Raw genomic sequence first — 20,873 nt, forward strand, 5'->3', positions numbered from 1 at the left:
GCACAAAGTCCACTGCAGCACCTTCTGTCCCCTCTACTCCTGCCACCAGTGGTGTTCACCTGCCCAAATACATAACTGCAGACATGAATGTGCCTCAGGGCCAAAAGGCCACAGCAGGGAGGCGTCGTGCTCTGTGTCACAAGAATCTCCCATCACCTGCACTACTTGTTCTGCTTCCCTCTGCTTTATAGCAGAAAGAGACTGCCATGGGACTTGGCATCAGCAGCACAATATTGTGTAGAGGACTCAGGGTGTTCCAAATATTATAATTCTAAAATAGATATATATATATTTTTTTTACACCACTGACATTAGATCACTGCTGGCTGCTAACTTGGCCCTTATCTTAAATATTTCACTTCTGTGTTTGGAGACATTGGATCAGCATTCTTGTCACATCTCCTGTTAGTACCGTTTATGTAGAGAAGCTAATGATCCATCATGTATGACATTCCTGGGTGTGTAAACTTGTATTTGAATTAGCATAGCATTTTTGTATGTTCTCTATAGTTATTTTCTTGAAAATGTATCCATTTACCAATTCGGCCACTTGGGTACATTTGGGCAACTCGTAAGGGACACCTGGGTTACTTCATACTAAATGTCATGTAGCTCTTGAAGTTATTAGTCTGAAACTTTGCACATATACTGTTGCCCTCTTGTGGACACCATCTAAATTTTCTCCAGCATCCTATCTGAATGTATGGCTTTTCTTTTTCAAAAATAAAAATAGAAAACTTATGTTTAAATTATTTTTTTTTTAATCTTTAACCAGATCTATTGTGTTATGTTCTCCTACATTAATTTCACATTTCCACAAACTCAAACTGTTTCCTTTCAAATGGTATCAAGAATATGCATATCCTTGCTTCAGATCCTGAGCTACAGGCAGTTAGATTTGGGTATGTCATTTTAGGCAGAAATTGAAAGGGCCTGATCCTTATGTCCAATGCATCCGTATTTAATCACAAAAACAGCTTCTTAGAAAAATGCTATTTCTCAAGCAAGAATTCTGGGAGTGGTCAGAGAGGGGCGTTATTGGTTTTATTGGCAGAGAGAAGGACAAACTCTTATTGGTCTATTAACTTATATCGCCTGGTCACCAGGCAGTCCATAACCCCACCTAGCCTAACAAATAGAAATTTCAGGCTGTCTTTTCATGCAGCTCTTTTGTGGCTCCCGAGTGGCGCAGCGGTCTAAGGCAATGCATCTCAGTGCTAGAGGCGTCACTACAGACCTTGGTTCAATCCCGGGCTGTATCGCAACCGGCTGTGATTGGGAGTCCCATAGGGCGGCGCACAATTGGCCCAGCGTCAACTGGTTTAGGGGAGGGTTTTGCCAGGGTAGGCCGTTATTGTAAAATAAGAATTTGTTCTTAACCTGTTATGGATAGGGGGCAGTATTTTCACGGCCGGATAAAAAACGTACCCGATTTAATCTGTTTATTACTCCTGCCCAGAAACTAGAATATGCATATAATTGTTTGATTTGGATAGAAAACACCCTAAAGTTTCTAAAACTGTTTGAATGGTGTCTGTGAGTATAACAGAACTCATATGGCAGGCCAAAACCTGACAAGATTCCAAACAGGAAGTGCCCTCTCTGACCATTTCTCGGCCTTCTTTAGCCTCTTTATTGAAAACAGAGGATCTCTGCTGTAACGTGACACTTTCTAAGGCTCCCATAGGCTCTCAGAAGGCGCCAGAACGTTGAATGATGACTCTGCAGTCCATGGCTGAAAAACAGTAGCACATTTGGATAGTGGTCGACCTGAGAACAATGAGACAGGTGCGCGCGAGTCCATTTTACATTTTCAGTCTTTGAACGAAAACGACGTCTCCCGGTCGGAATATTATCGCTATTTTACGAGAAAAATCGCATAAAAATTGATTTTAAACAGCGTTTGACATGCTTCGAAGTACGGTAATGGAATATTTTGACATTTTTTGTCACGATACGCGCCGGCGCGTCACCCTTCGGATAGTGTCTTGAACGCACGAACAAAACGCCGCTATTTGGATATAACTATGGATTATTTGGAACCAAACCAACATTTGTTGTTGAAGTAGACGTCCTGGGAGTGCATTCCGACGAAGAACAGCAAAGGTAATCCAATTTTTCTTATAGTAAATCTGAGTTTGGTGAGTACCAAACTTGGTGGGTGTCAAAATAGCTAGCCTGTGATGGCCGGGCTATCTACTCAGAATATTGCAAAATGTGCTTTCACCGAAAAGCTATTTTAAAATCGGACACCGCGATTGCATAAAGGAGTTCTGTATCTATAATTCTTAAAATAATTGTTATGTTTTTTGTTAACGTTTATCGTGAGTAATTTAGTAAATTCACCGGAAGTGTTCGGTGGGAATGCTAGTTCTGAACGTCACATGCTAATGTAAAAAGCAGTTTTTTGATATAAATATGAACTTGATTGAACAAAACATGCATGTATTGTATAACATAATGTCCTAGGAGTGTCATCTGATGAAGATCAAAGGTTAGTGCTGCATTTAGCTGTGGTTTTGGTTTTTGTGACATTATATGCTAGCTTGAAAAATGGGTGTCTGATTATTTCTGGCTGGATACTCTCCTGACGTAATCTAATGTTTTGCTTTCGTTGTAAAGCCTTTTTGAAATGGGACAGTGTGGTTAGATAAAGGAGAGTCTTGTCTTTAAAATGGTGTAAAATAGTCATATGTTTGAAAAATTGAAGTTTTCGGATTTTCGAGGAATTTGTAATTCGCGCCACGCCCCATCATTGGATATTGGAGCGGTGTTCCGCTAGCGGAACATCTAGATGTAAGAGGTTAACTGATTTGCCTAGTTTAAAAAATAAAAATGTTTACCTTTTTATTTAACACTAAAATGCATTATCATAATTTTCCCAATTTCACACTATTATTCCAAACTCAGTGTGGAAATAGATATAAAACACAGGAAATCATGTTTGACTGCACTGCCACTTTAAATCCTGTCCGTCTCTTATCTAGGTATGAGTTACTTGTACGCCCACATTTTGGTCCAAAACCAGGCTGTGTACATTAGGGCACTCAACGAAGAAAAAAAAAGGAAAAAAAGAACATTTATTATTGGACAGGTCCTGGTAGTTCCTCCCAGTTTCAGTATTTTTCTTCCAATTGGTGCCTAATGAACACAATCCTGCTTTGTCTTCACAGCCTACTGTACGTACCCAGAAGGGGCTGCCTCTCGCCCACCCTCAGCTGGTGGTGGAACTGCTTGCTGATCATCCTGCGGCGGGCGTCAAACTCGTGGGCCGCCATGTAGGGGATCTCCAGCAACATGGCAGACACCAGGTACACGCACTCCAGCAGCTCCAGGTTGATGTGCATGTGGAAGGGCACCTGGAACAAGATGGATAACAATGTCACGTTGTAAACTAATCACAGTCAGTGTAGTGTATCACTGTACAATATTCATAAAGGAGGCTCTAGTACACCACACACACACACACACACACACACAAAAGTTTGGGGTCACTTAGAAATGTCCTTGATTTTGAAAGAAAAGCACATTTTTGGTCCACTAAAATAACATCAAATTCATCAGAAATACAGTGTAGACATGGTTAATGTTGTAAATGACTATTGTAGCTGGAAACTGCTGATTTTTTATGGAATATCTACATAGGCGCACAGAGGCACATTATAACCAACCATCACTCCTGTGTTCCAATGGCATATTGTCTTAACTAATCCAAGTTTATCATTTAAAAAAGGCTAATTGATCATTAGAAAACCCATTTGCAATTATGTTAGCACAGCTGAAAACTGTTGTGCTATTTAAAGAAGCAATACAACTGGCCTTCTTTGGATTAGTTGAGTATCTGAAGCATCAGCATTTGTGGGTTCGATTACAGGCTCAACATGGCCAGAAACAAAAAACTTTCTTCTGAAACTTGTCGGTGTATTATTGTTCTGAGAAATTAAGGCTATTCCATGCGAGAAATTGCCAAGAAACTAAAGATCTCATACAACGCTGTGTATTACTCCCTTCATAGAACAGCGCAAACTGGCTCTAACCAGAATAGAAAGAGTGGGAGGCCCCGGTGCACAACTGAGCAAGAGGACAAGTACATTAGAGTGTCTAGTTTGAGAAACAGACGCCTCACAAGTCCTCAACTGGCAGCTTCATTAAATAGTACCCGCAAAACACCAATCTCAACGTCAACAGTGAAGAGGCGACTCCAGGATGCCGGCCTTCTAGGCAGAGTTACAAAGAAAAATCCATGTCTCAGACTGGCCAATAAAAAGAAAAGATTAAGATGGGCAAAAGAACACAGACCCAGGAACTCTGCCTAGAAGGCCAACAGCATCACTGTTGAAACTGGTGTTTTGCGGACAGAGGAAGATTTGAAAAAAAGTGTTATGGACAGACTAAGTTTGAGGTGTTTGGATCACAAAGAAGAACATTGAAAAATGAAAAGATGCTGGAGGAGTGCTTGACGCCATCTGCCAAGCATAGTGGAGACAACGTGATGGTCTGGGGGTGCTTTGGTGGTGGTAAAGTGGGAGATTTGTACAGGGTAAAGGGGATCTTGAAGAAGGAAGGCTATCACTCCATTTTGCAACGCCATGCCATACCCTGTGGACGGCGCTTAATTGGAGCCAATTTCCTCCTACAACAGGGCAATGCCCCAAAGCACAGCACCAAACTATGCAATAACTATTTAGGGAATAAGCAGTCAGCTGGTATTCTGCCTATAATCGAGTGGCCAGCACAGTCACCGGATCTCAACCCTATTGAGCTGTTGTGGGAGCAGCTTTACCATATGGTACGTAAGAAGTGCCGATCAAGCCAATCCAACTTTAGTGAGGTGCTTCAGGAAGCATTGGGTGAAATCTCTTCAGATTACCTCAACAAATTGACAACTGTAATTGATGCAAATGGAGGACTCTTTGACGAAAGCAAAGTTAGGACACTATTATTTATAATAACCTTGTTAACGTCTTGACTATATTTCATATTCATTTTGCAACTCATTTCATGTATGTTTTCATGGAAAACAAGGACATTTCTAAGTGACCCCAAACTTTTGAACGGTATTGTATACACAAAAGTATGTGGACACCCCTTCAAATTAGTGGATTTGGCTATTTCAGCCACACCCATTGCTGACAGGTATATAAAATCGAGCACACCGCCATGCAATCTCCATAGACAAACATTGGCAGTAGAATGACCTTACTGAAGAGCTCAGCGACAACGTGGCACCGTCATAGGATGCCATGCTTCCAACAAGTCAGTTCGTAAGATTCCTGCCCTGCTTGAGCTGCCCTGGTCAACTTCAAGTGATATTATTGTGAAGTGGAAACGTCTAGGAGCAACAACTGCTCAGCCGCGAAGTGGTAGGCCATGCAAGCTCACAGAACGGGATTGCAGAGTGCTTTAGCACGTAAAAAAAAACATGTCCTCTGTTGCAACACTCACTACCGAGTTCCAAACTGCCACTGGAAGCAACGTCAGCACAAGAACTGTTCGTCGGGAGCTTCATGAAATGGCCAAGCAGCCGAAAGGCAAGCCTAAGGTCACCATGAGTGATGAATCACGCTTCACCATCTGGCAGTCCGACGAACAAACCTGGGTTTGGCGATTGCCAGGAGAACGCTACCTGCCCCAATGCTCAGTGCCAACTGTAAAGTTTGGTGGAGGAGGAATAATGGTTTGGAGCTGTTTTTCATGGTTCGGGATTGGCCCCTTAGTTCCAGTGAAGGGAAATCTTAACGCTACAGCATACAATGACATTCTAGACGATTCTGTACTGCCAACTTTGTGGCAACAGTTTGGGAAGGCCCTTTCCTGCTTCAGCATGACCATGCCCCCGTGCACAAAGCGAGGTCCATACTGAAATGGTTTGTCGAGATCGGTGTGGAAGAACTTGACTGGCCTGCATAGAGCCCTGACCTCAATCCCATCAAACACCTTTGTGATGAATTGGAACGCCGACCACGAGCCAGGACTAATCGCCCAACATCAGTGTCCGACCACACTAATGCTCGTGGCTGAATGGAAGCATGTCACTGCAGCTATGTTCCAACATCTAGCGGAAAGCCTTCCCAGAAGAGTTGAGGCTGTAATAGCAGCAAAGGGGGACCAACTCCATATTAATGCCCATCATTTTGGAATGAGATGTTTCACGATTAGGTGTCCACATACTTTTGGCATGTAGTGTATATCATCCTAAGACGATACGAAGTTGATTTACTGTTTAATGGATTTCATATTTTTCAAAAGTGAGTCAACGTTAGTACAACACCTAGTGACCTTTAGCCTTTTGGTATAATGGTTTTGGAACGACAGCCACAGGGACCACAGTTTCAGTCGTGGTCAGGATACCCCCTTAATTAACTACATTGGTGTCAGGAGTTGGATAGAACCATTGAAAGCTTGTCTAGGCTGAGGAAAGCACAGTTTTAAGCAGTTTTCCAGAGTTCTGCCTTTTTTTAAATGGATGTGCTAACTGAAATATAGGTAAAGGGAGATACCTAGTCAGTTGTACAACTGAATGCATTCAACTGAAATGTGTCTTCCGCATTTAATCCAACCCCTCTGAATCAGAGAGGTGCGAGGGCTGCCTTAATGGACATCCACATCATCAGCGCCGGTGAATATTGGGTTAACTGCCTTGCTCAGGCACAGAACGACAGATTTGTACATGGTCAGCTCGGGGATTCGATCCAGCAACCTTTAATTTACTGGCCCTACCCTCCTACCCGCCAGGCTACCAAATATATAGCAGTCTACTAAAGTAATCAGCCCTATTCTTACTGCAACAAAGTGCTTCAGCTTCTATTCAGCTTGAATTCTACATATCCCACTACAATACAAATATTTTTATACAGCTGAAGCAACCAGACCCATTTTCTTCAGGAAATGTACCTTCTCATCCTCACTTTGCAGGCTGACTAGCATCTATTGAGTTGCAATTCCCTATAAACTGAATGCCAAAATCAACTTGAAGTATCTACAAAACAAGTTTTGCAGCCACATAATCCAAAAGGAAGGATAGACCTAATATTTTTTCCTACAATTATTTTGAGTCACTGCGATTGAACCAATCCCAACTACTATAACGGCAAAGTGAACCATTCGTTTAATCAAATATAATCGTTTGAAAGATTTGATTCATATGACTCAAATTAACCGCTAAAAACGTAACTTTTTTACGTGATGCAGCGCATCCGTTAAACAGTAAATACACTGTTAGGCCTAAACAATAAACAAATAGATCTCCAGGCATAATAACGTGAAAATCTGTCATAACTGTCTTTTCGCTTTCCAGCTCAGAACTTATGTGGAAGAGGATGCTGATCCCGCCGTGCATATGGGTTCCACCTAGCCTAGTCTACATATTTAGTCTAGCCGAGCTTGGCCTACCTGTTCTCTCAAACTTTTCCTGTTCGGCTGGTTAAGCCTTGCCTAGCCTAACCCTAGCATACCTGTTGCGTCGTCTTCTTGGTTTAGCCTAGCCTACCGGTCATTAGTTCTGCTGGGTTTAGCCTTGCCTACCTATTGTCTCCTCTGTTGTTTTTGATTAGCCTAGCGTACATGTAGTCTCTTCTCAATCCTCTACTTTTCTGCTGGCTTCAATCAGCCCATCCTCAGGTTACCACTGGTCTTTTCTGCTGGGATTAGCCTAGCCGTAACCTACCAGTGGTCTCTTCGCAGAGTTTAGTTTAGCTGAGCCGTAGATTACCTGTCGCCTCTTCTCGATTTTCTCCTGCTCGGCGTTCCTCTCCTGCATGTTCCTCATGAGCAGGCCCTGGCCCAGCAGCTCCTTGGCGCGGCCACTCGATTGGATGTCCAGCAGGGCATTGTGGGCGTCCTTGATCATGCCCTGGCGGAAGGCACAGATCCCCAGCTGCACCATGGTCCTGTTGTACAGGATCTGGAGGGGGGAGAGAGTTGGGGGAGACATGGTCACACACACATAATTCTAGCAGTGTGTGGCTAGGTGTACATACGCACACATTTTCTTTTAGCGCAGGGCTCTAGAGTGGGACCATTTAAATCACATTTTGCGTCTCTTTGACTTGGCTGTGCAAGTATAATGTTTACTTGGTCGCAGCAGTGCCAGCTGCAAATTCTAGTCGGTCACTTCACTCAAAGCTTTCAATTTTTGGAGCGGCTTAAACTTTGAGGATTTGGTCAAACAGGCTCACTTAATCCCTGCAATCAAAGTGTCTGCACTGCCCATTTCACTAGCGGGAGCCAGTCACTCCCTCCCACTGGGCACATCAAGTAGACAGCTTGTGTAGACATAAAAATGGATTTCTGAACTCTCAGAAAGAGATTTTAGGCACCGTTTTTATAACAAAGGCTGCTATGTTAGTTTTGGGTTGTTGTAACCGTCGGAACTCATAAGAAGTTGAACGCATTAATGCGTTCAACTTCTTACGATAGGCCCTGGTGGCACAAAATCAAAAGACTGCATGGAGATGCTTGGGAATATGGTCAATACAGGGGACCGTGTTGTGGGTGTTTCAGGGAAAAGGTGTACATTTGACCATCTAGGATGTGACAATGGTTAATAAAACCTCTCCATTCCTGCCCATTGTTTTGCACGGTCTTGCAGGCCTTCTCATACAGCTGCAACTGTATATGCATTTGTAAATCAAGACCTTTCTTGAGTTGGGCTCAGGGATGGTGCAACTGTTGAGAATGTGAGCCTATGGTTGTGTGGGGGGAAAGGGTGGAGTGTGTATGAGTGTGTGGGTGTATGTGTGTATCCCACAACTGTTGCGAAGGAGTAAAAGATGTTAGGGACAATAGAAGATGATTCACAACAATTGTTTGCTAATATAATACTTGCTTGTAATAAATGTAATTTTGGTAATGGCGAGACTGGTGAGAGGTAAAATCCTTTCCATAAATTGCCTACATTACTACAAATATTAATAGCTAATTATGGAAAATAAGAAACAGGATTCTATAATACAAATCAAGGTGAGGGAGATGGAAATGCATTTGGCAGTTGATCTACTTCTGTTCTGTAAATTGCACTGTGTGCTCTTTTCGAAGGATGGATCTCAGTCTCTTCAGGGCTATGGGCTCACAACCCAACTCGGGATGAGGAGGGCTTTTAGAGGGTGGAATAGTGGGGACCAATTGGAGGTTTACTTCGTAGCAATGCAAATATCATGGTACAGCTATATAGACACTCAATCATCATGTTACGTTTACAAACAAATTTTGATAATTAGAATTGAAAGTTGTGTCTCATTATGGTAAGTGCTGAAATAAGTATAGCCAGTTACAATTGTAATGGCCTAGCAGATAAGAAAAGGCAACCAGTATTTACCTGGCTAAAAGAGAAGGAATATAATATCTATTGTTTACAGGAAACTCATTCAACAATTTTAGATGAGGTTTAGTGGAAAAAGGACTGGGGGGGCGAAATATACACTGCTCAAAAAAATAAAGGGAACACTTAAACAACACAATGTAACTCCAAGTCAATCACACTTCTGTGAAATCAAACTGTCCACTTAGGAAGCAACACTGATTGACAATAAATTTCACATGCTGTTGTGCAAATGGAAAAGACAACAGGTGGAAATTATAGGCAATTAGCAAGACACCCCAATAAAGGAGTGGTTCTGCAGGTGGGGACCACAGACCACTTCTCAGTTCCTATTCTTTCTGGCTGATGTTTTGGTCACTTTTGAATGCTGGCGGTGCTTTCACTTTAGTGGTAGCATGAGACGGAATCTACAACCCACACAAGTGGCTCAGGTAGTGCAGCTCATCCAGGATGGCACATCAATGCGAGCTGTGGCAAGAAGGTTTGCTGTGTCTGTCAGCGTAGTGTCCAGAGCATGGAGGCGCTACCAGGAGACAGGCCAGTACATCAGGAGACGTGGAGGAGGCCGTAGGAGGGCAACAACCCAGCAGCAGGACCGCTACCTCTGCCTTTGTGCAAGGAGGAGCACTGCCAGAGCCCTGCAAAATGACCTCCAGCAGGCCACAAATGTGCATGAGTCTGCTCAAATGGTCAGAAACAGACTCCATGAGGGTGGTATGAGGGCCCGACGTCCACAGGTGGGGGTTGTGCTTACAGCCCAACACCGTGCAGGACGTTTGACATTTGCCAGAGAACACCAAGATTGGCAAATTCGCCACTGGCGCCCTGTGCTCTTCACAGATGAAAGCAGGTTCACACTGAGCACATGTGACAGAGTCTGGAGACGCCGTGGAGAACGTTCTGCTGCCTGCAACATCCTCCATCATGACCGGTTTGGCGGTGGGTCAGTCATGGTGTGGGGTGGCATTTCTTTGGGGGGCCGCACAGCCCTCCATGTGCTCGCCAGAGGTAGCCTGACTGCCATTAGGTACCGAGATGAGATCCTCAGACCCCTTGTGAGACCATATGCTGGTATGGTTGGCCCTGGGTTCCTCCTAATGCAAGACAATGCTAGACCTCATGTGGCTGGAGTGTGTCAGCAGTTCCTGCAAGAGGAAGGCATTGATGCTATGGACTGGCCCGCCCGTTCCCCAGACCTGAATCCAGTTGAGCACATCTGGGACATCATGTCTCACTCCATCCACCAACGCCACGTTGCACCACAGACTGTCCAGGAGTTGGCGGATGCTTTAATCCAGGTCTGGGAGGAGATCCCTCAGGAGACCATCCGCCACCTCATCAGGAGCATGCCCAGGCGTAGTAGGGAGGTCATACAGGCACGTGGAGGCCACACACACTACTGAGCCTCATTTTGACTTGTTTTAAGGACATTACATCAAAGTTGGATCAGCCTGTAGTGTGCTTTTCCACTTTCATTTTGAGTGTGACTTCAAATCCACTCTAAATAAATTTGATAAATTGGATTTCCATTGATTATTTTTGTGTGATTTTGTTGTCAGCACATTCAACAACGTAAAGAAAAAAGTATTTAATAAGATTATTTCATTCATTCAGATCTAGGATGTTATTTTAGTGTTCCCTTTATTTTTTTGAGCAGTGTATTTCTCCCATAGGCAAAGAAATTCAAAAGGGGTGATGGTTTTAATTAACAGTAATTTTGATCCAAATGTGTAAATTGTCCAAACAGATTATCAAGGTAGATGGATTATTTTAAATATGTTATTGGACAATAAACAGATATGGCTTATTAACCTATACGGTCCAAATAATGATTATCCAAGCTTCTTTGAAAATATAAGAATTTATCAACTCTACAAGCAACACTATTATTATGGTGGGAGATTTTAATACGGTCTTAAATACCTCTATGGACAGGAAAGGAAATCACACTACAAACTATCACCCTCATGCACTTAAGGAAATCATGAATGTCATGGATATATTGGAATTAGTGGATATCTGGAGACTTAAATACCCTGACCTAGTGAGATATACATGGCAGAGGCTTAATCAAGCAAGTCACCTTGACTACTTTCTTATGCTATTCTCTCTGGCACCAAAAGTTCAAAAAGTGTTGATAGGGGATAGAATGCGGTCGGATCATCACATAATTGGCATATATATTACTCTTACAGAATTTCCAGGTGGGCGAGGATATTGGAAATTTAATCAAAGCCTACTACATAATAAATTGTTTCGAACTAGGACAGAAGAATTTATAACTGACTTTTTCAGACATAACATGGGTACAGCAGATCCCCTTATTGTATGGGACACTTTTAAGTGTGCCTTTAGAGGCCATGCAATTCAGTACTCATCTATAAAACAAAAGCAATTTAGATCAAAACAATTAACAAAGGATTATTAACAAAAGAAATTGAAGGACTAACAGTACAGTTAGATAGCAATAACAACAGTACCATAGAGGCACAGAATAAGTTAAGAGGAAAAACAAAAAGAAATGGAGGAACTTATTCAAGAGAGATCCAGTGTAATATATTTAAAAAAAATAAAGCGAACTGGATGGAATATGGGGAAAAATTAACCTAATTCTTTTTCAATCTTCAAAATAGAAATGCTACCAATTTTTTTTAATTAAAACTTGTTGCAAATGATGGAGTCACGCATGATTCACCGAATGATATTTTGAAAGAGGAAGTAAAGTACTTTTAGAATATGTTTTCGTTTCAGTCTCCTCCACTAACTGAAACTAATTGTATGGATTTTTTCCCTAATAATAATGTAAAATTAACATCTGTATAGAAAGACTCATGTGAAGGCCAAATTACAGAGGAGGAACTTCTTGATGCAATTGGGGCCTTTAAGGATGGGAAAACTCCAGGGCCGGATGGCATACCAGTGGAAGTATACACAACTTTTTTTGATATACTCAGAGGACCATTATTAGCATGTTTCAACCACACCTATATAAATGGTAGATTATCAGACACGCAACAAGAAGGTCTGATATAATTATTACTGAAACAGGACCCAAGTGGTATATATAAAGATCCAGTCCATTTAAAAAAATTGGAGACCTCTTACACTTCAGTGTTGTGATGCAAAAATCCTTGCAAAATGCTTGGTGTATAGAATTAAAAAAGTATTATCAGATATTATTCACCCTAATCAGACAGTTTTTTTTACATGGATGATACATTGGAGATAATATAAGACAAGTACTGAAAACAATAGAATACTATGAAATGTCGGGGACACCAGACCTGGTTTCCATAGTATTAAGGCTTTTGATAAAGTACGACTGGAGTTTATATATAAATGCCTAGACTAGAATATTTCAATTTTGGGGAATCTTATAAAATGGGTTACAATTAAGTATAGTAACCCTAGGTGTAAAATAGTAAATAATGGATACATCTCAGAAAGTTTTAAACTATCTAAAGGAGTAAAACAAGGTTGTCCACTATCGGCGTTTCTATTTATTATTGCCATTGAAATGTTAGCTGTTAAAATTAGATCAAACAATAATATTAAGGGATTATAAATTGGTGGTTTAAAAACTAAGGTGTTGGAGCACGTGATGCCACGGAGCTGAGCAGACGTTGACAAACCGAGCTCTTCAAAGTTATTCTATTATTACCTAAATAACAACGTTGAAACAATATTCTAACATCGGCTGATAAATTGTCAAGTACTTACCTTCCCAACGAGCCATGGACCTCCGACCGAGAGGCAAGAAGGACGACCAAAACCTCGTTGATTCCCAAGATAACGCTACAGCTAGCAAGATTAGCATTAACTCAGCATAACTCAGACGACAGTTCCAGGCCTCTTGCGAGCCTGCCGACATGCTGGCTACGCTCCTCCGGGAAATTCAGGATGGTAACAAAGGTCTATGAAAATTGACAAGAAATCGGCTGAACTCCATTCTTCCATTGACGACCTGAAATCCTCCATGAATGAACGACTGAGGCTGAGTTGCGCATTAGCACAGTTGAAGATACCATCGCTCGACATGACCAGGTTCTGATACAACTGCAGAAGGACAATGCCTACCTCAAAAACAAGGTAGACCAGATGGAGACCCAGAGCAGATGTAGCAATATCCATGTGGTGGGATTGAAAGAGGACAGCGAGGGCCGTGACCCGGTCCGTTTCTTCACTCAATGGATCCCGGATGTCCTAGGCATAATCAACTTCACCAAGCCGCTGGAAATCGAATGCGCCCACAGAACATCAGCGCCAAAACCCCGGCCAGATGAGCCCCCACGGGCCGTCCTGATCAGGTTCCTCCGTTTCCAAGACAGAGAGAAGATACTGCAATTCGCAAGAGCCAAAGGGGACATCACCATCGATGGCAAGAGGGTCAGCCTTTTCCCGGATATGAGCGTGGATCTCGCCAGATGTCGCAAACAGTTCAGACCTGCCTCCAAAGCACTGAAGGAGAAGAACATCACCGGCTACCTCATCCACCCTGCGCGGATGAAAGTTCAGTACAAAGGCCGAAGCCATCTCTTCAACACACCGGGAGAAGTGTTCACTTTTCTCAAAGAACTGAACTGCGTCTGAACCAGGATGGTCTCTGTGGGGGTTAAGATGCAGTTTGTTTGTTCTCTCTTATTCGGACCGACCTGCTGATATCTTCTTGCAATTTGGATCCGTTTACCCCGCTATCCAGTCGCTATAACTGATTTGTACATTTTCAACTAACCGTTTTTTTCCCGGGGTGAGTTCTATTATATTTACAGGAGAGTATATTTTGGTTTAGTCAATATCCACTGGGCGAAGCAAATAAGTGGGCTTAGGCCCACTGCTTTCCCCCCCATTTATGTTTCTCCTCTCCTGAAAAGAGACTTAAGCAGCCCTTACCGTGGGCAGTAAATATTCAGCCATAAATGTCTATTCACAACGTTTGTTTTCAACTTAGAGAGCTCGCAGGTTTTAGTTTACGCCAAGGTTTAGCTAGTAAGAGCAAGATGGAAAGCGAGCAGCAACGTATCTCTACAAGTATATTCATGTTTGATTGCTGGGATTGTTGTTTTAGTCCTACCTAAAGAGACACATAGGTCACTTCTGTGTTCAAACCAAAGTTGAAACATTTCCTGACTATTTCCACATGAGAGATTTCCATTCGGTTACATATTTGAAACCCAACCTATGCTTAATCCACTAAAATATGTCACATTCAACGTAAATGGTCTTAACAGCCCGGTTAAGAGGAAAATACTCTATACATACCTTAAGAAATTAAAGGCTGTAAGAAACATATCTTACAGCCAGTGAACACAAGAAATTGAAGAGGGAATGGGTAGGACACGTTTTCGCGTCCTCTTTTAACGCCAAAGCAAGAGGAACTGCAATTTTGATAAGTAGACACATCCCCTTCTGCGTCAACAACACCATCTCTGATCCCTCGGGCAGGTTTGTTTTGGTGCAGGGGCATATGTTTTCAGTCTTGGACCCTATTGAATATTTATGCTCCTAACTTCGATGACCATATGTTTATACAAAATGTCTTCCTTCAGGTCGCTCAAGCACCACCAGGATGGCTACTGGTCGGAGGAGATTTTAATTTTTGTTTAGATACAGTTCTTGATAGGTCCTCTGATAAACCCTCACTTCTTACCAAAGCCAGCAAGCTCCCCATGTCATTCATGAAAGATCTCAATTTACTAGACATCTGGAGACAGTTGCACCCACACAACACACACGCATAGATCACTTTTTACTCCCGACCCAACTGTTTCATAGAGTGTTAGATATCGAGTATCTCCCCTGATTGCTTAGTGACCATTCTCCTCTGGTATTATCAATCTCCATTCCTACCAAGGTAAATGGAGCATATAGATGGAGACTAAATTCTACACTCCTAAAGCAACTTCAATTTTGTGCATTCATCAAAGAGCAGCAATAAAAAAAATGTTACGCTCGTCTGTTACTGTCACTTTGTCCTATTGTAGTCTAATATCTTTTCACTTTTGTTTTGAATGTTCTTAATTGGAAAATGAAAAAAATAAATAAAAAGGTGTCATTGTATGCTAATGATTCATGTTTCCTTTTAAAACCACAATTAGAATCTCTCCACGGCCTTATAGAGGATCTAGATACTTTTGCTATCCTCTCTGGATTAAAACCAAATTATGATAAGTGTTACGTATTGGATCACTTTTTTTTTTGTACTTTTACATTACCATGTAGTTTCCCAATTAAATAGTCTGACGGAGATGTGGACATACTCGGTATACAAATCCCAAAATAAATAAATGAGCTCACTCCCAATACATTTTTATAGAAAGTTAGCAAAAATAGATAAGATCTTGCTACCATGGAAAGGAAAATACCTGTCTATTTGTGGAAAAATCACCCTGATGAACTCTTTAGTCATATCACAGTTTACCTATTTGCTTATGGTTTTGCCTACACTTAGTGACATACTTTTTAAATTATATGAACAAAAACAAAATTCAATTTTACTTGGAACGGCAAGCCAGACAAAATTAAAAGGGCCTATTTATATAACGAATATGAATCCCGCGGCCAGAAATTATTAAATATTAAAGCATTAGACCTCTCACTAAAGGCATCAGTCATAAAAGTTATACTTAAATCCAAACTGGTTCTCTACTAAATTGGTAGGAATATCTCATCCTAATGTTCAAGAATGGCCTTTTTCCCTTTATTCAGATTACACCTGCTCACTTTGTTGTTTGAAAAGGAAATAATCTCCAAAATATCGTTATTTTTTAAACAAGCCTTAGAAAGTTGGTTGCAATTTCAGTTTAATCCACCTGAAAAGACAGAACAAATAATAGAACAAATATTGTGGTTAAACTCAAATATTCTAATTGATAAAAAAAAAAACATTTACAAAAGGTAGAATTTTAGTGAATGATATCATAAATATGACTGGTGGAGTTGTCACACATGCAGCTAACACAGACATATGGAAATGGCTGCTCTACCCAAAATGACAACCAATTAATTGCAGCATTACCACAAAAATGGAAGAGGCAAGTAGAAGGGGAAAAAAGTAAGGAACTTGAATGTCGGCCCTGTATTAAAGAACATAAATGGTTAAAGAAAAAAGTGTGATAAATAAAAACATAAACCAACTTCATTTAAGGACCAAAAAAACTGACAGCTGTGCCATATAAATGGCAAAATAGTTGGGAAGAGATTTTCGATGTACCCATTCCATGGCACATGGTTAATGAATTGATATGCAAAACAACGCTGGATTCAAAACTTCTCATTTTTCAATTTAAATTACTATACACAATTCTTGCAACCAAATAGAAGAATGGTATATATATACATACATACATATATACATACATACATATATGTGTATATATACATACATACATACACACACACACACACACACACACACACATATAGTATATGTTTGTATAGTATATATATATATACACACATACATACAGGGACTACCCTCTACATATATTGGCAAACCCAATATAAAAGGGCTGATAGCCGATTATCGATTGATCTCTATACAAAACATTAGGAACACCTTAATATTGACTTGCACCCCCTTTTTCCCCCAAAACAGCCTCAAATTAGACTGGGCATGGACTCTGCAAGGTCCATGGGTGGTGGACCATACCCGTTCAAAGGCACTTAAAATATGTGGCTTGCCCATTCATTCTCAATGGGGCACTCATGCAATGTCTCAATTGTCTCAAGGCTTAAAAAAATCCTTCTTTAAATGCGTCTCCTCCCCTTCATCTACACTGATTTAAATGGATTTAATAGGTGAAATCAATAGGGGATTATAGATTTCACCTGGATTTACCTGGGTAGTACACCATGGAAAGAGCCGGTGTTCCTAATGTTTTGTGCAGTCAGTGTACAACAATTGAAACAAAACAAAAACCTTTCAGTTATACAACTTGTCTTGTTGCGTCTTCCAAGCGTCGGAAATACACTGAACAAAAATAAAACGCAACATGTTAAATGTTGGTCCCATGTTTCATGAGCTGAAAAAAAAACTCAGAAATGTTCCATTCGCACAAAAATGTTATTTCTCTAAAATGTTGAGCACAAGTTTCTTTACATTCCTGTTAGTGAGCATTTCTCCTTTGCCAAGATGATCCATCCACCTGAAAAGTGTAGCATATCAAGAAGCTAATTACACAGGTGCACCATGTGCTAGGGACAATAAAATGCCACTTTAAAATGTGCAGTTTTGTCACAACACAATGTCTGAAGTTGAGGGAGCGCGCAATTGGCATGCTGACTGCAGGAATGTCCAACAGAGCTGTTGCCCAAGAATGTAATGTTCATTTCTCTACCATAAGCTGCATCCAATGTCGTTTTAGAGAATTTGGCAGTGCGTCCAACCGGCCTCACAACCGCAGACCACGTGTAACCACGCTAGCCCAGGACTTCCACATCCAGCTTCTTCACCTGTGGGATTGTCTGAGGGCGTGTGTGTGTGGGGAAAAACTCATTCTGATTGGCTTGGCCTGGCTCCGCAGTGGGTGGGCCTGGCTCCCAAGTGGGTGGGCCTACGCCCTCCCAGGCCCACCCATGGCTGCACCACTGCCCAGTCATGTGAAATCCATAGATTAGGGCCAAATGAAATTATTTCAATTGACTGCTTTCCTCATATGAACTGTAACTCAGTAAAATGGTTGAAATTGTTGCACGTTGCGTTTATATTTTTGTTCAGTACAAAATATGTAACCTTTTCTGAATAGCCATTCAAGTTTTTCCTCATTAGTTTTGGTTTCTGTTGCATTTTCTTCAAACAGGGTTAGTCAAATCTTCATATAAAGTACAGTAAAATGTATCTCCCTTAAATCACAGGCTGTACAGAGCAAATCATCTTAATTTATGGCATTGAAGCTACCTTCTTTAATTGCCAGAGGCAGTATCCTGGTTCTCAACTGCGCTCACAAGGATCTTTGATTTCTTGTTAAGCGACAGGTAACATAGGGTTGTAGATCATAGGTGTTTTTGATCTGGTTATAAGTTCTGAGCTTTGGTTTTAGCCATATATCAGTTGCCCATTTTGCTTTGTAGGTAAGGGTTAACTTGTGTCTGATCAAGTTGACATTGCATCGTAACTTGTTTCTAAATATGCTTTGTAGCTCAGCTTCCTTAAATATGTTATTAAGTTCCTTTGTCCAAGGGTAAGTGTGTGTTTTAGTGGCAGGGCTCCAGAGTTAGTCTGGAGCCCTGTAGCCTGCCAGATGTTGCCCAGCAGGTGTGTGTGCCCCTCCCTACATGTATGAACAGCTTGGCATACTGGGTGCTGCCCTGTTGTGTGTGTGTGTGTGTGTGGTGTGTGTGTGTGTGTGTGTCCACACTCACGTGCTCATACCTGTACAGGCGGGTCAGCGTGCTGAATATTATCCTGCAGGTGGCTCATGAGCATCAGGTCACGGGCTTGATACCAGCGCGAGTGAAGTGCGTGGTGGTAGATGTGGCACAGGATGGCACATGTGCGGATGCGGTCTGTGCGGTCCTTAGCGTAGATGAACTTGCACAGGCGGTCCATGATGAAGGCACTGTCCTCGCCTTCACTCTCCTCCGCATCCTGCTCAGACTAGGGAGGAAATACAGAGACAAAGAGAGAAGGGGGAGAGGGATAAAGTGACAATTCAATAGTAGGCGAGTATAGTGTTGCACGGTATACCGGTACCACGAAATCAAAATGTGATGACAATTAGAAATTTGAAAATACCGTAGTAGGTTTCATATGATAATAACCAATCTTTTCAGCCCTAACAATCTAAAGAACCTACTGGCGCCTGCCTGTTATAAAATGTTTATAAAGTCAGTTACTAGTCTCTTGTATGCGCAGGTTCAATAATATCCACTTCACTTTTCATGCGCATTTCACGTATGGCAGCTGTAATCAGCCATCAGCAACACCTACCAGCCCTCACCTGCTTCTCTCCGTCCGCATCTATTCCTCCGTCAGTTTGAATAATATACACTAACGTTCAAAAGTTTGGGGTCACCTAAAAATGTCCTTATTTTTTAAAAGAAAAGCAAATTCTTTGTCCATTTAAAATAACATCAAATTGATCGGAAAGTGTAGACATGGTTAATGTTGTAAATGACTATTGTTGCTTGAAATGGATGATTTTTAATGGAATATCTACATGGGCGTACAAAGGCCCATTATCAGCAACCGTCACTCCTGTGTTCCAATGGCACGTTGTGTTAACTAATTCAAGTTTATAATTTAAAAACGCTAATTAAACATTAGAAAACCCTTTTGCAATTATGTTAGCACAGCTGAAAAGATTTGTTCTGATTAAAGATTCAATGAAACTGGCCTTCTTTAGACTAGTTGAGTATATGGAGCATCAGCATTTGTGGGTTCGATTACAGGCTGAAAATGGCCAGAAACAAAGCACTTTCTTCCTGAAACTCGTCAGTCCATTCTTCTGAGAATTGAAGGCTATTCCATACGAGAAATTGCCAAGAAACTGAAGATCTCGTACAACACGGTGTACTACTTCCTTCAGAGAACAGTACAAACTGGCTCTAACCAGAATAGAACGAGTGGGAGTAACAACCTGGTTTAGGCTTATTTGATTGGCACAGGAAGAAAGGGTCTGCTACTCATGAGATGTGCTTCAAAAGGTAGGATTCATATAGGCCTAATAGTAAGCCTAAACCACTTCAAAAATCTATTTCTTGTGCTCCTTAAATTCTGTTTGGTGCCTAATGTTTTAAAAGATGGGAGAAGTATGTGTGTTTGTGGGAGAGAGAGGGGTGTGTTTTTTTTTTTTATAAGAGTGAGGGAGACAGTATGTGAGGAAGGGAGGGAGAGTGTGTGTGTGTGAACTGAAGAGCAAAGGTGTCATGCAGTGTTTTCCCCTTACTGACACAATGACATGCAAATCATGATGCATGTTTTTTTCTTTCCTCCCACTAAATCACAGGTAGGCCTTGGCAAATATGAGCAAATTAGCCATTCTATGCAGTATTCTATTTTTCACTTAACAGTGTGGAGTTAAACTCAATGAGTTGAGTAGAAGTGTGAATTTCAGCGACAGGTTTTTGGAGAACGTTTAGAAAACATGACCAAGCGTTCAGGGGACAGGGCGAACAGGATGCTAGGCCACTTTTTTTTCTAATTATGGTATCGTGATACTAGGCCTGGTATAGTATCGTTACGACACTACGTGAGGACAAGGTTGGGTTATGACTAGGGGTGTGATGTTTAAACATTTAAAAGAAATTGGGATTGTTAATGTTCAGAAATGTGTGAATTCACGTCCTTTTATGATTCTTCGTTCAAACGTTTTACACAAATTCCTAGTAAGTATCCGCCACATTGCTTACATCTCTCCTATCCTGCAATTTAAAACGAGAAAGAGACAGTCATTTCAGACAATTGAGAAGCAGCCATGGGGCACATAGAAATATAACTACTAAAACATACATTCCCATTCAAGTTCTATGATTGGTGGACCGGCTGCCATATTGAGTGTACCCATAACCTGAAAGTAATTTTGTGTTCATGATGGGGTCTCTGTCCGTTTCCTTA

At 41.4% G+C, this 20,873-nt stretch overlaps 1 protein-coding gene across 8 annotated transcripts in view; it reads right to left on the minus strand.

The window, feature by feature from the left end:
• The window catches only part of eif3c (eukaryotic translation initiation factor 3, subunit C), a 69,778-nt gene that overhangs the window by 17,767 nt on the left and 31,138 nt on the right, over positions 1 to 20,873 (minus strand). For all 8 annotated transcript variants that reach the window (XM_014159288.3, XM_014159285.3, XM_014159283.3 and 5 more), the window contains exons 15-17: positions 18,690 to 18,914; positions 7,712 to 7,903; positions 3,188 to 3,359 (exon numbers count right to left, since the gene is read on the minus strand). In XM_014159288.3, the coding sequence (XP_014014763.3) occupies positions 3,188 to 3,359; positions 7,712 to 7,903; positions 18,690 to 18,914 (589 nt within the window). The remainder of the gene's footprint in view (positions 1 to 3,187; positions 3,360 to 7,711; positions 7,904 to 18,689; positions 18,915 to 20,873) is intronic.

This window comes from Salmo salar, chromosome 19, assembly GCF_965601325.2.
Source record: "Salmo salar chromosome 19, fSalSal1, whole genome shotgun sequence".
Classification (NCBI taxonomy): Eukaryota; Metazoa; Chordata; class Actinopteri; order Salmoniformes; family Salmonidae; genus Salmo; species Salmo salar.